Here is a 17832-nt window from a genome sequence, read left to right as displayed (position 1 = left end):
CTTGGCCAATCATATTGTAATACATGGGCATTTGGGGGAAATAGTGCCATGCCTGGATTTGCGAGCTGGGATATAGACCCATGCTTGTGGCACAGATTCCTAGTTGTCCCCAATATCCATTCTCCCCTTTTTATTTTATTAATGAACCCATCTTCCACTTTTAAGCTAGACACAAAAAAGCTTTCTTTGCAGCTTTGTCTTCCTGTCTGTGTGTCTAAGTTCTGGCCAAAGGAATGTAAGCAGAAGTGGTAAGTGCAACATCTGTGAAGTGTCCTTAAAAGGAGAAGGCGTGCCCGTTTCCTTTTATTTTATGTTTCCTGCTGGGTAGGATACAGGCATGATAGTTGGAGCTGGAACATCCATCTTAGACCATGAGGTAACCTTAGGAATGTTGGCCACACACAGTGGAGCAAAAACAAAAAACTAGCCCTGGATGGTTTGGCTCAATGGATAGAGCATCAGCCTGCGGACTAAAGGGTCCCAGGTTAGATTCTGGTCAAGGGCACATGCCCAGTAGGGGACGTGCAGGAGGCAGCCAATCAGTGATTCTCTCTCATCATTGATGTTTCCATCTCTTTTTCCCTCTCCCTTCCTCTCTGAAATCAATAAAGATATATTAAAAAAACAAAAACAAAAAACCAAAAAACAACAAAAAAGCAAGGTACTTGGGACCTAGTTACCTTGTATTACTTACCTCTGGGTTTTTACAGAAGAGAAAAATAAATTTCTATGTTAATTAAATCAGTTATTTTGAGTTTTCTGTCACATGTAGTTGAACTTAATCATAACTGACACAGTCCCCTAATTTAGGAAAAACAATTCCAGAATCATCATCTTTCATTGGTGAATTATTAGCATCACCTTTGGAAATGAAGAAAAGCTACTTCACTGGCAACTCTCATCCTTCACAGAGAAACAAAGGCACGGCCAACACATTCATTGGCAATAGTTCGGATACCTGGGCTTCATCTTTCTTCTACTTCAAAGGCAGTTGTGAGGTACTCCTTTGGGACAATCCCAATGAGGCTGTTTAGTTCTCCTACCCACCAGCCATACATGCTATGCTCCTGAAAAACGAAGAGAGAATGGTTTCAGTTGGCATTTGGCCATGCTTCAGGTAATCTCTTATGGTGACTGCATGGGAGGTTCTGTCGGGTGGTTAACACCCTTGATGGGATTATTAAATTTGAAGAAGTCATCTAGAGGAGGAAAGCAAACTGTTTTCATTTTGCCATCTTACTGTCTACATTGTAAACTTAGCACATTTGATGCCTTGCTGAACGTAAAGAGCATCTATCTCCTTCCTTCCTTCCTTCCTTCCTTCCTTCCTTCCTTCCTTCCTTCCTCTCTCTCTTTCTCTCTCTCTCTCTCTCTCTCTCTCTCTCTCTCTCTCTCTCTCTCTCTCTCTCTTTCTTAACCATAGTGGAATGGTTTCTTCAGAGAAAGCTGGGCACACCCTAAAATGCCAGAACACTAAAAATATTCAGGGAGTCAGGTCATAGTTCAAATCAATATTTACCAAGCATCTTCTATGTGCAAAGTGCTGTTTGAGTTCCCAAGAGATGTATAATGATGACTCAGAACACTGCTTGCTCCCTGGGAGCTTATAGCAGAGAGTAATGGGCTATAGAGTCAGACAGAATGGGATCTAATCCCCACTTGGTCATTTAGTGGCCATATGACCTTAAGTTTTCCTAGCTTTAACCTCCTCTTCTGTAAGAGTAGGGAGACTATCACCCCTCCCCTATGTGGTGGGGATATAAGTGACGCCACAGAAGTAAAAACAATTCAAAGTAACTGATACGTAGTAGGTGCTCTAAACATTAGAGATGGGAGGTTGACAGGTACATTAATAACCACAGGCAGGCTAAGCGATTGAGCATCAACCCAGGAACCAAGAGGTCCTCCGGCCAGGGCACATGCCCGGGTTGAGGTTAATGTGGTTGTTTTCCAGGGTTCTGTCCTGCCTTCTGACTTGATGCACTTTCCTTGAGCATTCTTATATACCTCTGTGGTTTAGCTACTAATATCTGTGCAAATGACTCATAACCATAGCTCCAGCCCAGATCTAAATGATGGGTTCCAATACCCAAGTGTATGCCAAGCTGCTCACACTCAATATATCCTAAATTTAACCCATCACCCTGCTTCTATTTCCATTCCCACTCCCACACTTTCTATCCCTCCTGTTTCCTCTATCACAGAACATGGCACCACTATGAACTCAGTTACTCAAGCCAGAAACCGGAGAGTCATTTCCAATTTCACCCTCCTTTTCCAATCAGCCCTTGAGTCCTGTCAATTCTCTTTCCAAAATGTTACTGGGATCCACCCACTTCTCTCCATGCCCGTTGACAATATTCTAGAGTCATGTCACAGTCGTCTCTCAGGAGGACTATAGAAATAACCGCCAAATTGGTTTCTGTATCTCCATTCTCATTCTCCTCCAATCTAGTCTCCATTCTGCAGCCAGAATTCTTCTGAAATGTCACTGCCCTGCTCAAAACCTTTAAGTGGGCTCCCACTGCCTATTTATTGCCAACTTCTTAACAAGGTGGACAAGGCCCTGCATGACCTGTTCCCGATCACTGCCTAGCACTTTCACTCACCCCCTAAGTCTAGTGGACCCTTAATCAAACAGAACTTTGTCTCAGCTGCTCCCATGGCTACAGCCTCTCTCATCTTGGAGCCTTTCCTCTGCCGTTAGCTTCTACTTCCCTCCTCCCTTTCATGGGCTCACTCCTAAGCAGCTCTCAGATCTCAATTCCTGAGTCTTTCTAGATTCTCTAGAAACCTCTCCTTGCCACTCACTCTCTGACTGCGTGGGGGCCCTCCTACTATGTGGTCCACAGGGCTGTGCCCTATGCTTCCCTGGAAATGAGCTCATCACGCTGTCTTGTATCGGTCTGCTTTTGCCTCAGTGCCAATCACTAGGTGGAGAGTTTTGTGAGAGCTGGGACCTTGTTGGTTTTGTTTGCTGTTGTATTCCCAGCACTCAGTGTGGTACCCAGCACAGAATGGGGCCAAAAAAACACTTGTTCAATGAGGTTATGAAGAAATGAAGGGAGCAGTGGGGATTTGTACTCTCAGTTGAGCAGATTTAGTTACAACTAACAGCAAAATATTCTCCTGGTGATTGAACTGGTTGTGGCAGGAAGAGAGCAACTGCCTTTGGAGACATTTTCCCCAAATGGCTCCCTAAGTACCATGAAGACAGACTCAGATGGCATAAGAAGTGAGACCATTGAGTTGACCCTAAAAGGAACAGAGAATTATCTTTAAAAATCAGTCTGAAATAAATGAATGTGCCTACTGCCTCTTCCCACCAGACCTTATTCCCTCCCCACCCCGCCAAGGCCAAGTCCCCTACAGTCTGCACTGCCTTATGGGAAATTACCCAGAATTCCTTAGCCTGAGCTGTTAGAACATTTTAAAGCTCCTATCGGTACAAGTTATGTTCCTGTCCACCTCCCAACACTTAGGGCAGTTTCTGCCATAAGTTTTCTCGCAGTATTGTCTTGTGTTAGCACGTCACTGCAATGGCCATGTCTGCAGGGCCTTGTTGCAAAGGGTAAACACATCCTCTGTTGTCTTCTCTCATTGGAACTCATAAAAACTCTAGCTTCAGTTCTTCTGTTATCTCACAGGTGGGGAGGGCATGATGTCTGACAGTCTTTTGATCACAGTCAGCTTGCTTAAACATGTGTGAAGAGTGGCCTTCTACCCACCAGATGCTGTCATCTTCATCACCTGAGGGGCTCAGAGAGGACTTTCTCTCCGTAGGGACTACTGACGACTCCCGACTCTGACATCCCCCGTTAGCCTAGTGCCAGGAGTAGGACCAGGCCTTGGGAAGGTGCACCGTCAGCTCGAAGAGGGTGCAAACAGGAAGCAGATGAGGCACGGCAGGACACCTGCCAAGACGAGGCTCCCAGTCACTGTGCTCTTGCTCGAGGGGAACACTGACCCTGTCGATCACAGATGTGGCAGCCTCACCACAGTGGTGAGGACTGAAATGAGTGAAATCAACTCTCTGCCCTTCAAAACAAAAATGCAGGCAGAAGTGTAAGGAGGATGGCATAGTCTCAGAGACCAGATGTATCCTGCTGTGGGAGCCTAGGAGCTTAATCAAAGCACCTACAGGTCGCGAGATCTGACTGTCTTTTCCAGATTTCATCCCTTGGCTGGATACCCGAAAAGGGCTGCAGGGCTGAGATGTTTAAAGCATGAATGGAACATTTCTAGCCTTCTCTTTCACTCCCCCCCCCCCCCCCCCCCCGCCCCATGCTTTGCTCCAGCCCAGTCTGAACACCACGAGGTATTTTAAAATAATTTCTACTTTGATGAATTGCTGGGGAGTCCACAATTGCTCATAATCAAAGGGAGAAAAATGCAAATGAGATCCGGCCGAGAACTATCACCACCAAACGTTTATTTCACTGCACAGTGCCAAAAAGAATTAAAACAACATTAAACTCACAGCAATCATGTTTAAGCCCTCGTTTCCAAGTGCCAAATTGCACCACTCTGGATCATACAGATGTTCGTTAATTATGCTAATTTTTATTAAACTATTAAAATGGAGAGAGTCCTGGCTCAGCCAGGCAGACCCCAGCTCTGAATGAACTCTGCTCTTGTCTAGAGGTGTTAATTTACTGCATTTTTTATTAAGTTGCTGATTCTTGGATTAGTTTTGGGATGGCAGAGAGGCCTGAATTCTTGGGATCAACATTTTAAATAAAGTTTGACTTCTTTTTGCCCAGATGTTTGGAAAGACAAGAAAAATGTGCAGACATTCCTGGAAGACCTCAAATACTCAATATGGGGATACATACCTACAAGTGACAATGTCAGGGAATCAGAATTACAAAGGCTCCCCATGCTGTAACTCTATATACACTGTGTATGGTAGAGCTAAAACGTTAATTATACAAAATCGTTAATTGAAGATGCTTTCGATAAGAATATAAAAAGCTATTTAAAAAAATCCTTCACATCAGGGCTTGCTTCTTGCCACAGTCTTTTAAGAAGACTTTCACTTGAAAATAGTACAATGTGTGGTTTGTTCTCATCATTGGTATCTCTAGGCTTGATTAAACATCTGTTCCCCTCAACGTCAACTTTGCCTCACCTCACTGAACCCCCCAAACGAAGGAGTCTTAAAAAGGAGGGTTGGCTACTTGGAGTCCATTATCTGGATGGAGAAGCCACTGGCCTGGGTGAGCAGAGCATTGAGTGAACCTGACATCGACACAGCACTCACCAACAGCAACAATCAGAAGTGTTTATGGGGGATTGCACACTGCCATCAATGGATTTATGCTGCTAATCTCCATCAACAAGGAAAAAACAGCCCTACCAAACCTGCCATAAAAAGAATAGCAAATTCTATAAACAAAAAGCAGTATGGCCACCAACCACAGGCACGTTGCACAGCTTGACTCTGCCTCCAGTGGTTTCCTATTGCTGTTTATGGTTTCAAGACTATCATGGACCTCCTCGGTGCTCCTCCTGTCACAGGGCCCTGAGTCCCTGTGTGGGGCTGCAAATACCCTGTCAGTAGGTGTCAGGGGATATCAGGGGGGAAACCAGCAGGCGCCTATCATAAGCCTTAAAAGAGATTAAATACCCCTACTCCATGATTGCTACATTTTAATTTCTCTCCTCCCCGCTGCTTCCTATTTGTATAAGCTCTTCCATGGCTCCCCTGGAGTAGCACAGACATGACCTGAAATGACCATCCTGTCTTGGGATGAGAATTCAATTTCTAGGCTCAGTGACTCCTAGGCTGTTCCAACAACAGGAAGTCTCCATCCTCTAGGACACAGATTCGTAAGCTGGAGCCTGTGAGCCCCTGGCCTGTCCATGGATGGACGTGAAGGAATCCTTGGACTCCTTGAAATCGGTGTAGAATTTGGTGTGCATGGGTACACGTGTCTTGTCCCTGGGGTGCGGCCCAGATCTTTGATCAGATTCTCAAAGGATTTATAAACCTGCTACAGTTTACAAACCAGTGCTCTAGGGCAGCGGTCGCCAACCGGTGGTCCTCGGATCGCTGGTGGTCTGTGAGGTCCGAAAGGTTGGCGACCGCTGCTCTAGGGGGAAAATGCGATGATCTTGAGGGCTGGGATCTGCACTTTGGCCCAGTATGGCCACCTTCACGTACCTCCCTCTCTTTTTTTTTAAATAAAGTATTTAAAAAATATATATTTCTTTATTGATTTCAGAGAGGAAGAGAGAAGGAGAGAGAGAAACATCAATGATGAGAGAGAATCATTGATCAGCTGCCTCCTGCACAACCCCTACTGGGGATCAAGCCCGCAACCCAGGCACGTGCCCTTGGCCGGAATGGAACCTGGGACCCTTCCGTCCGCAGGCTGACGCTCTATCCACCGAGCCAAGCCGGCTAGGGCCTCCCTCCCTCTTTTGAAAAAATACAATGAAAGGAAATCAAGAATCCTTGTTCCTGCTGCTGGGTTTCCTATGCTTCAGCCTCCAGCTGCAGAGTCTGTTTCTTCCTCAAATGCTGACCAAGCCTGATTATTCCTTCGAAGGCACCACCGCTTTCACCGTGACTTAGAAGTTGTGGTGTCTTCCCATAGCTTCCGTTCAAACGCACACGACGGCGTTGGGAATGAGCTGCCTGCCACTGCCAGTTCCCCCTGAGAATGTTCCTAATAGAAATGTCCTCTCTTCACACTGAATTGGGCTTTAGATAAGCCTCCCTGGGACAAGATTCCCAGAAAAATGTCTCCGACTTTTGTTCTTTTAACCGTCAAAGTTCACTCTATCTGCGCTTGTAGACAACAAAATTCCTCTTCAAGAGGACAATCAATCAGCCCCTAACATGAAAGATCAATAAATGCTTGATAAATGTATGGGAAAGGCCAGTCAATCACAGAATTATTTGTTTATGATTGCTTATTTCTCTACTAGGGCTTGTGCATCATACATTATCATCAGTAAAGATGGGGAGTTTGAATTCCTCGGTGGAGTAGATTGTAATATTCCAGGGTCAGCCGAAAACATCATATTTCTACTCTGGATTGGCCCACAATTTCTCTACTCTTAAAATCCAGCTTTGGAAATTTAATGCCTTCTGAGGCTATCATAAATTATTAAATAAATGGAGGGCTCTAACTCAGCACCCTTCCTACTGCTGAGGAAAACAAGACTGGACAGGAATTGCTCACCAAAGACAAACAGGTGCCTGTTTTTCAGCACAAGTGGTTTCATGAAGAGATTTTGCAGAAGGAGAAAGGAAGCGGTCAGCTGGGTGGACAGTGGGTTAGTGGTGTTGAAACCTGTGAAGAGCTCAGAGCTCAGGGCTTGGCTGAAACCTTGGCGGCCTCTCCAGACGATTTCACACCGTGTGTTGAGTTGCTGGTCATCATTTTCTCTCTCCTCCGTTATTCAGAGTTTTGGTCTATGAATCATACAAACGAATCACGAAATTTGCCTCAATTGACCCAGTGTATTGTCACATTTCAGAGAATTTGCTAACCTGGAGGTCGATGGGCCTGGATTCGGGGTAGTGGGGGAAAGGCATGTGAGTGTAAGGAAGGGGGCATGGAAAGGTTGGGTGGTCAGTGAGAGCAATTGGGGGTCGGGGGGAGGGTACAGAGCAACAATTCTACAAAACTCACTCCCTAGCCAAGTGTTCCGAGGAGAAGAGGAATGTTTCAGCCGGATGGAAGGTCCGAGAGCACTCCAGAGCAAGGGAACACCCAGCCTCCGGTCTGAAGCTTATGTCCTGCAAGGGGTATGGGTGGATGACGATCAAGTCAAGGCCAGGGAGGTGTGCGGGACCTGTGTACGAACTGGACATTGTTGGTGATGGAAGTGTGGGCAAAACGCATAGTGTGCATGACAGAAAAACCATGAGCTGTGAAGGGAAGAGGGAGGGTGGAACGGGGCTGCAAGGAAAGAGAAACCAGGAAGAAACCCACAACTTGAACTTGGCCTAAAGAACAGAGAAAAGAGAAGGGGAAGGGAAACACTTTGCAGCTGAGAGACAGCAAGACGCCAAGCGCAGAATTCAGGAACAATAGAGGCAGCACCATTGTGGAGCTGATAGGATTGTGATGCCATGTGAGACCCGTGTATTAATATGTATTCCATAAACTGTGCAGCTCGCAGCTCCGAACCGCTCTGTTTTGCTCTGACCGCAACACCAGCCTCAGGCACCACAACACAATTTGGAAACAATGTGACGGAAATGTTTAATCTGCTCGGCCCATCTGTGCTGCGTATTTCTCCAGCTCTCCCTGAGAGAGGCGCCTTGAATCTCCACATTGCCTTTAATATTCTCCTAAATCACCTCCCCACTGCACTTCAAGGGCCATTGCTACAATATCACAGGTTCATCTAAAGTGCAATGGGGAGGGGGCTGGGGAGGAGGCACAGGCCGGGATATTTTTTATTTTAAAATAATTTCCAGAGATGGTCTTTTCTGCTTCCTTTAAAAAAAAGGAGAAAAGTTATTCTACTGTTGCCGTAAGGTTATTGAGGTTGTTTGGTGCAAAACAGGGTAGGATAGAGTGGAATCATTCTCCAAAGGATTATTTTTATTAATCTCGATTCCCTCAATTGGACACGGGAGGGGGTGAGCAGATGCTCGTTCCCTCTTATCTCTTTTTCTCGCACCTTGCGAGGGTGATGTGTTCATTTGGGGCTGGTGCCTCTCTGCTTTACGCTGTCTGCATCGGGTATGGGTTTGACCCTGCCCTACTCTAAACAAAGCCATCTTGTTCAGCACAGGTACACATTTAGTCTCTGGCCAACATGCCCGCAATCAGAAAGGGGACACTGTCTGCATTATTTATTTTAGCTTAAAATCTTAGGTTTTTCTCTCTTTCAGTACAGATGTGGAGTGTCAGATTTCTGCTCCCTTCCCCCGCCCCCCCCCCCCCCCCCCCCGCTTGATTTTGCCAGATTCTGTGATTTGGGTTAGACTATAGGAAGGAAGCTTGGAGTAGGTTTCGGAGAATGAGGGGACGACAAGTCACCATGTTCCAGACCTTAGACAAATGGAAGAGAGTCGCACATCAAGAAAATTAGGATTCCTTTTGCTTTGTGAATTAAAGAAATGAATAATTTAATCCTCAAGATTGTTCCGGCGAGGGAAAGGCAACGTCCCAGTTGCGGAGCCCTACAGCCTGTCGGTGTGTTACATCATCTGCACACATAGGCGTTTCCATGACAACCGCTTATAGCTTCATTTCCTGGATCCCTCTAGGGGGTGTCACAGCCAGATCCACCTGCTTTTCACCCTACCCTCGGTGGGGTCATGGTAAGGTCGCCAGAATAAATGAACGCGGGTACTAATGATCTGTTTACTGCTGTTTATGCTCTGTGTGTGTCAGGGGCACGCACATTTAGAGAGCTCATTATGGTTGCAATTAGAATGCACCATCGCTAGATATTTAACTCCTTTTTCTTTTAAATTAGCATTTTAATAACATTCTTAGAGCAGAGAAACAAAATGACCATTTTTCACGGACAAACTTCTAGCTGTAGGTGCAACTTTAATGGCAAAGTTGTGAAGGGGAAAGAAGGGAGGAAAAAAAAAAAGGCCATTTTTACTACTTTCACCCTCCTTCTTACCAAAAGGATATTTTTATTTGCTTTCTAACACACTCAATTTCCTAAATTTGTTTTGAATCCAATTATTTTGGGTGGTTTAAAGTACCATACTCTTGTTGGACGGAAATTAGCAGCGATTGAAATTAACTTTCTATGTGACCTGTGAAAGGGGCTAAAATAATTACAAGTGTGTATAAGAAACCCCTTCTCCAAAAGAACCTGCTGTAGGATCAGGCTGTGATCAAATGATACTATTATTGGAATATCTTTATACAATAATCGCAGGGGCTATTTTCTTTAAAACGGCGATTGCAATTGTTTCTATTTTATAATCCTTAGGATTATTTTATGGAGGAGCAAGGATGACAAAAACATCATTATAGACAGGACAAATATTAAGCAGGAAGGATGAAAATAACACCACATCATTTCCCACTTAAAAATGGCACGATCTTGGAATATCAAAAAGCAAGAGAGATAGGACAGGAAAGATACCATGTAGAGACCCACGGGGTCAGAATGTGCCATAAGGTGCTGCTTTTTAGGAACCAGCCAGCACCTTCGCTAGGTGTTTATAGATGCTCTGTTTGCGGGAAGTACAGTGAAAAATAACAATTTGAATGTTTCGATTATCTTTCGCAGTCCATTCCATTTTCATTATTTATTTCCTATAAACCGGGACCTTGCTGAACATAATTCTGCAGACAAGGAGCTGGATGGGACAGCCGATGTGAACGAGGAGATAGATGGTGGGTGCGTGTAAGATAGATGCTATGCGTTTATGAAAAAGAGCAGTCTGTCTGCATGCGAACATCCACCAAGTAGAGCGAGCGAGCGTGTACGTGGAAGCTGGTATTTATGGGTGGGGAAAAGAGCGTAAGGAAGATCGTATGGGAACCAGCACGCCGAGCCTGAAAAGGGTTTGCTTTCTTTCCTTATCCTCTTGGACTCCACGCCCAGGTTCCGTTAAGATGTCCCCTGCTTGCGGTGGCTCCTGTGATACCTCACAAGCCTTTCCATGACAACAGTCGGGGGATTTCACAGTTAGAAGACTCAGGAGGTCAATAGTTGAAAAGCGAGAGTTAGAAAGAGACTTATTTATGGACATCCAAACAATCCCACTGAAAAAGCCCCGATAGAAGGAGGAAAAAAATTTAAAGACGCAGCAGGAAAAAAAAAAAAAAAAGCCTTTGTAAAGATGCAGGTTTAAAATGTTTATGCTTTTGAATTAGCCTATTTGCACCTTAGAATCTGCCGTTTCGTAAATAAAATACGGGTGGCATAGACTATAATTTGGTGATAGCTACCCCAGGACATGTCTAGATGCACTTCTGTTATTTTAATTAAATACTGCATTATGGTTTGTGACAACTACATAGCTACAGCGTAAATGAATTCAGAATTAAAGTGTTACTTAGGCATCCAGTAATTTTTGTTTCATTCCCCAGTTTTACAGAGCAAATAGCTATAAAATCAAGATGTTGGTTCATTTACAGATGGGGCAGGATTGCTGTTGCTGTTTTTTTTTTCTCCTTAATCCTCATGCACAAAAAGAAGACAGAGCTGAGTCTGGCTTCCAACACTCTTAGCTTATGAGCCACCCCATCACAAAGAAAAACACAGCCTCTTGACTATAATGTGAATGCGGAATATTAATTGCTGGTATTATGCTTATCTTTCTAGCCGGGTCTGTCTTTTCATAATTATTCTGATGGGCTGCAGTCTTGCACTGCCAGGAGATTTTTCCTCCTCTAACAGTTATAAACCTATTGTATTTTATTTTTAAAAAATCTTCAAGTTCAGTGCTCCTTGGAAGTTTTTTGTATCTGGAACCCTTCCCAGATATAAAATATTAGTGGGAAGAGAGAAGCCGCTGAAGCTCTTTGCTGAAAAGATGATGCACGTTTCTGTATCTAAAAGAAAATGTATTTTTCATTCTAGCAATATTAACGTTTCCTTAATGAAGCTGGAGAGGGTGTTACAATCTGATCTAATCAGTTGGTTAGTTTAAATGTCACGTCGCTAGCAAATCATAAGAAAGGTAGAGAATATTATCCTCTAACAGGCACAGATTTTCCCACAAAATTAATATGGTAGAGTAAAAAGATTTTTGTTCAAATCTGAGCATGTAATTGTATCATTACTGTGTCATATGTCAGGATGAAAGATTTTAAAGAACAAGTTTTCTGAAACCATTGTCTTATTTCTAGTTTGATAGGCAATATCATCTTTTTATTAGCCTTAAATACCACACGTCTGCCAACGTCTGCTAATCCCAGCTTTTCTGTGTTCTCACTCATTACCCCAAACCCCTCATTTGCAATGAGGTTATAATTTGCTTCAATATTTTGCTAGTTTGGTTGGAGAGCCGACTGCATATACTACCAAGAAACACTGGCAGGCAGAGGTTGGGGGGGGGGGGGGCGGGCTGAGTTCCTTTTGAGAAAATAATTACACAGAAACAAAGCTTTTGTGACTCCTTTTAAACAGAGCATCTCACCGAAATGTCATGCAGCCTCCCTGGCAGATTAGTGAGGAGTTTATTACTAAATCTCTGTCTAATACACGTGCGGTTGACTCTGGAGGAGCTGCTTGTTATAACACTGGCAGCGGGAAATGGAGGGAATGTCACCGTTAAAGACACAAATTTCCCCCATAATATATTCGAATGGAAACCTCTGAATCCAATACTACATGGGCATATCTAATAAATTCACAATATTTCAGCCTCAACAGCCTTCACCGGTTAGTTTTAAAGATTTATGTGGTAAAAAATTACTCAGTGATGAATATGGTTTATTCTGTGCAGTATTGGAGGTATAAGGAATTAAACTACCGTCTTTAACAGTGAATTTATTATTACCTCTGTCAAAAGACGAAGACTTTAACAGCACTTGTTATAAATTCACTGCAAAATAAATGGCTGGATTTTTTTTTTTTTTTTTTTTTTTTACGCTGGAGTTTGTAAAGCACCGGGCTGTTCTGAGCATGGACCTAAACCTGCCATAGCTTATATGGTTCTAGGTAAACATTTCTGTCCAGGCCTCAGTTAATTATTTGCTCTGGGACTTTCCACCTGACTGAAGGTGTGTGTGTGTGTGTGTGAGTGTGTGTGAGTGTGTGTGAGTGTGTGTGAGTGTGTGTGTGTGTGTAGAAAGTGAAAGGTCCCATCCAGGACGACAGTTTAGGAGTAAAGAGATTAAATTGCAAAATGCCAATTTTATTCTCTTTTTAAATAAATGGGTTTTATAATAAATTACCAGCTTTGGAGGATACAGTTGATATGCAGTTTGGCCTCTTATTAGCAGGTTTACATGCATGCATCTGCACACACACACACACACACACAAACACCCTCTCCCTTTTGTCCTCTCTTGGAATGGGTGTCCCCTCATTTATAAAAATTACCTGGAAGGAATGAGGCTGCCAGGGTTTGTTCTAGACGATTGGTTCCTGTCTGGGGGAAAGGAATGGCCTCCACTGAATCTGACCGGTGTGTGACCGTTGCCTTCCAGCTGACCCCAAACCCCATTCCCATCCTCCTACTCTATAGCCTCCCATAGGGGTTATTAATGAGAGAAAACACCATCATCATCATCATCTTCGTCATCACAGTGCAGTGTTGACCTGCTTGTTAACATGAAATGGGGTGGTGGGGACAGCTTCTGCTTCTCTTTCTTATCATCATAAATAAGAACAGATATTTTCCGATGGTATCCCCCCTACCCGCCCCCTTTGGGAAGGTCAGAGGTGAATAATAGCTCTTTGACAAGCATTGATCAGTTTCATCACACTGTTCGGGCAGCCAGCCCCCAGGCCTATATTCTCCCTACTTACTACCCACGAATTACCTCCCCAATAACCTCACCCATCCCCCACGCTGCCGAGCAGAGGCTAATGGTGCCTGAGGAAGTCCTAAATGGACACTAGATGTCACCAAACACCTCCTTTCCCTCAGAGCCCTGAAATTAAAAACAAAAAAAAAACACACACACCCACCCACCCCTTCATTTAAAGCAATCGAAGGAATTAACTTATCTGTTTTTATGAGGGTTCTTGTCACATTCAACTAAGCACACTTAAAGAGGAAGTATGGCTGCGTTCAGATAATTTTTACAACATACAAATCTCTTTTGGAGGGGCTGGGGGTCAAGCGAGGGAAAAGGTCTACACGCTTTAAGTAGTCCTTTGAGGGAGTAGGTGGAGAACACTGGGCTTTCAAAAGCCCGTTGTAACGGACAGGGAGTTTTGTTCACATAGACCAGGTGTGCGGGGACAGGCCTGCTGCATTCGGACCACAAGGAGCTGGGGTTGGAGCTAGGATTCGGCCTGAGTTTAAGTAGCTCCAGCCCAGTGCTGGAAGCTAAATGTCACTCAGGGTGACAAAATCGGTCCACCCTCGTGCACATAAAGCCCATGGCCATCTCACAGCATCCTGGGTTAGATGTGAAACTTGGCCTTGCCTATGAGAGGCCCTGTTTCCATATCAATTGCACCGGCAGAGAAGACAACCGAAGTCGGTGTGTTTGGGCCACAGGAGTATCTTCCCACCCCAGCTAAGCTGCCATGTAAGCATAAACCTTCTGCGGTGCCCAACTTGTTGCTGCAAGGCTGATTTCCATGGGAATAAGTAGCTGGACAAATCGTGGGAGGAGCCTAAGGCCAACTCATGAGGCACACAACGTAAGCCCAAGAGAGGCAGCCTGCTGACTTGGTTTACCTTAAATGCAAGACATCATTCAGGGACCTCCTGTCCTTTCTAGCCAATTGAGAAGGAGTTTTTCTCTCGTTCTCTCTTTAATTCACCCTTATTCTGCTGGACAGCTCATGTCACCACTATATACAACTTCCGGAAAAGGAGGCTTAATTTTTAAAGGGGCATGTAAGTTACCTTGCATAGTGGAACAAGCATTTTTATTATGTAGGAAAAGGGTTTTCTAGCGAGAGACCTTGGAGCCAGGAAGACAGAGTCACATCTCTGAAAGCCGGGACCTGTGACCTTGACCAGACAGAGGCTTCTTACCCCCGCTTTCCCCACTTACAATCAATGCCCAGAGCAGAGCTGGGCCCCAGAAGGGCCTTCCGATCCCCACATAAGAGAAACGAAGCCAGAACACAGCGCTACTGCACGGAGGGTGATTCAGCACCTGCCCTGTCATGCCTGGTGCCCAGGCTGAATGGATTTTTGGAGTACACCTGTTGTTGAACCCCTGCCAAGTACTGATGGCCACTAACCCCCAAATCACTTTTCCCCGCTGTTGATGTTTGGAATGTCAGACAGGACTGAGCAGCAGCCGGCGTGTATTTCAAACACAGCAGATGGATTTTTATATTAGCTCCTATTTCATGTTCAGGCAGGGCGACCGCCACACTAAAACCGCAGCCTCAGTGCTGCCGAGTGGCTTCTGTGAGATTAATTCTGTGAAATTAATTGGGACAAGATTGAAAAGGAAATTAAAATGCAGCTGAGTGAACAGGCCTTTCAAACACCTTTTTTCCTGCTCTATTCAAACTTGCATTCTGCCATGGTCTCGGGCATCGTGGGAAGTAATTTACGAGAGGCAGGCTCCCAGGAGCCATCGGTTACGTCTGAGGGAACCTGCACAAGCGCCACAATCTGGAGGCACTGAGGAGCGCTAGACACCCCGCTGCGGCCTGAGCTGCGCCCCTGAGCCCGGTGGAAGCTGAGTTCAGTCCCTGTGTCGTCGGAAAGAGCTCTTCAGAACTAACTGGGTCCAAAAGGAACGAGGGAACATCAACATCCCTGGGTGCACAGATCTGCTTCGTTATTAAAATCTCCCTTTAATATATTTTAAGGCCCAAATTGGAAGTCAGTGGATTAAGTGGGCATGAAACGGCATGGGGCTGAGGATTGTATGGATGTGTTAGGGGTGGGTCAGCGGGAGCCCTGCTGACTAGGCCACTGGTCACTGTTTCAGAGCTTGGATTCATGGCTCTGGCCTCTCCTCAAAGGAGAAGTTTGAGCCGTTTTTGTCAGTGATGAAATCTCAGACCAGAAATGACACGGTGGGTTTCCACGTAGGCCTCTTCATTTTTTTTATTTTTTTATTTCTAAGTGAGAACATTTTGTACTTTTGAGTATCTCCATGAAGAGATCTTGGCTGGACAGGCTACCTTTTTCCCTCTCTCAATTCACCAATAGTTTATTGAACTGCGCGTTTGTATCCAACAGTGACCCAAAAGGTTTGTTAGTGGAAAAGGGGGGTTGATAGTTACCATTTCTTAGATGCCAGGCACTTCTTTACACACATTCTCCAATGTAAGCATCACAACACCCTATGAATAGGAATTAGCCCAATTTTTACAGGTGGGGAGGCTGAGGAGTAACCAGATTCAGCGACTTCGCTCAAGGTCACATAAGTAACCCATCTGCTACCGACTTGCTTCCCTAAGACTAGAACAGGTGACTGGGCATTTGGTTATCTATGGGGTACATCTTTTTTACCCAGCCAGTCTTCCTCTCTGGATTTTTTAAAAAAGAGTAAATAACTCTTTGGATCCTTCCTGCCCTAAGGCCCTAGGTCTTAACAACATCTCCTAGGCCTGGGATTCTAGGATTCAAGGTTGGGTCATATGTGGGCAACTATTAAGAAACAGTAGGGGGCAGCATGACCCTAAGAATAAAGCTATATCTCTCTCCCTCCCCCACAACCCCCCTCACTTCCAACGCACTTCCCTATCCCGGGGCCATTTCTGTTATCCAACCAGCCCCTTCAAAATATTTCTTTTATCCTATAATGAGAGGGGGGTGGGGAACCAGATACATTTATGATGGCCAAAAACAAAAGAGCTCATAATTGGAAATTTTTGTTCACTTAATCTGAATAAATACATTTTTTTTTTTTGTGTGTGGAATTTCTTTAGTAGTTTTGCAGTACCAGGTAATGTTTGAGGTGGAAGGAATCTTAGAGGTCATCCAACAGAACTCCCTCATTTTACAGGTCAGGAAACTGGTCTAGGTTAGCTGAGCTGCACCGGGTGAGTCTTTCTTGTCTTACATTTCTCAGGGAAATAGGCTTATTCAGGTTCCTAAACAGCTGGCCTTTCTTGCCCGACACAGGTTCTACTGGCCAGAGAGAAAGTAAAATGGAGATTTCTAGAACTGTTTTTCTGGACTAACCTCAACTTGGGTCAATTTTGTTCCTCCTGGCTGCAGACTGTAACTGACTCCCACAAAGGAAGCCAGCTGGAGCGAAAGTGGAATGAGTTCAGGATCCATATGGGAGAAAATTCCAGAGACAAGGGATTACCGAACACCTGAGTAGACAACAGTTGGGAATGGTAGTGGAATCTCCTTTTCTATCTGTCTGAATCTCCTTTCTAATTTGGATTTCTTCGAGGCAAGGGAACGGATTGGGTGGCCTTTTAAGGTTCCTTCCTGTCCAAGGACTCTTATTGAGTTAGGTCATATAATAAAGGTAAATCCAATCCCAAAGGCTCCCCAAGCCAGTGTTAACGGGAATGAAGCTTTACGAGGGAAACTTCAGTGGAGCTTCTTGTTTCTCATTTCCTCCTCTGCCGTGCAGAAATTAGCAACATGGAGATAGAAGCGGGGCAACTGGTGTGGCTTTTGGGGAAAGAAAGGTGCTACAACAATGGTGAGAGATGAAATGGACTCATGGCCTTTCAAAGATGGAGAAGGAAGCCCGATAGAGCCAGGGCAGCAAGGTATTCTCACTGAATTAAATTATGGCAGATTAGCTTTTTTTAATGGAAGAAGGGAAGGAAGATTGGTTAAAAAGAATCACAGGTCGGGGAGGTTCCCAGGTTCTTTGGGATCTCTTAAAAACACAACAGCCATGGTAACTAACTACAGACAGCTTCTTACTGCTGGGCAAGTCACCACACAGCCACTTCTAAATGGAGGAAAGGGACCCCCAGTGAGAAGCCATTAACAAAGGCAAAAGACATGCAAAACAAACAAAATAATCATGACCGGGAGAGAGGGCCAGCAGACAGTCTGGCTCTGTTCTCCCACCTCCTGCTGCAGGCACCTCAGACAATGTAAACAGTTAATTTGTTCACCTGCAGGCTCTGGGCAAACAGAGGCCTGGTCACACCTGAGTGGATAACTCGATTACCCCTTTAATGCCAGCGTGGTAATGTACACAAATTCTATTACACGCACACCTCGCTTCCGGGCATCTGAAATACCTATCAGGGCAATGTCCACTCCCTTCTTTGCTCCCAATTTATTCCTGGTGTAGTAGAGCTGCACGGGAATGG

The 17832-nt window shown here is 44.8% G+C and overlaps 1 protein-coding gene across 2 annotated transcripts in view; it reads right to left on the bottom strand.

The window, feature by feature from the left end:
* SKAP1 (src kinase associated phosphoprotein 1) overlaps positions 1 to 17832 on the bottom strand; it is a 304194-nt gene that overhangs the window by 1727 nt on the left and 284635 nt on the right. For both annotated transcript variants that reach the window (XM_070393189.1, XM_070393190.1), the window contains one exon: positions 959 to 1067. In XM_070393189.1, the coding sequence (XP_070249290.1) occupies positions 966 to 1067 (102 nt within the window). In that variant the 3' untranslated portion in view covers positions 959 to 965. The remainder of the gene's footprint in view (positions 1 to 958; positions 1068 to 17832) is intronic.

Source organism: Myotis yumanensis, unplaced genomic scaffold (assembly GCF_028538775.1).
Source record: "Myotis yumanensis isolate MYYU_CA2020_CCGP unplaced genomic scaffold, mMyoYum1.0.hap1 SCAF_16, whole genome shotgun sequence".
NCBI classification, from domain to species: Eukaryota; Metazoa; Chordata; class Mammalia; order Chiroptera; family Vespertilionidae; genus Myotis; species Myotis yumanensis.
Note: the sequence above shows the minus strand (reverse complement) of the source record. Positions and strands in the feature narration are given on the sequence as shown.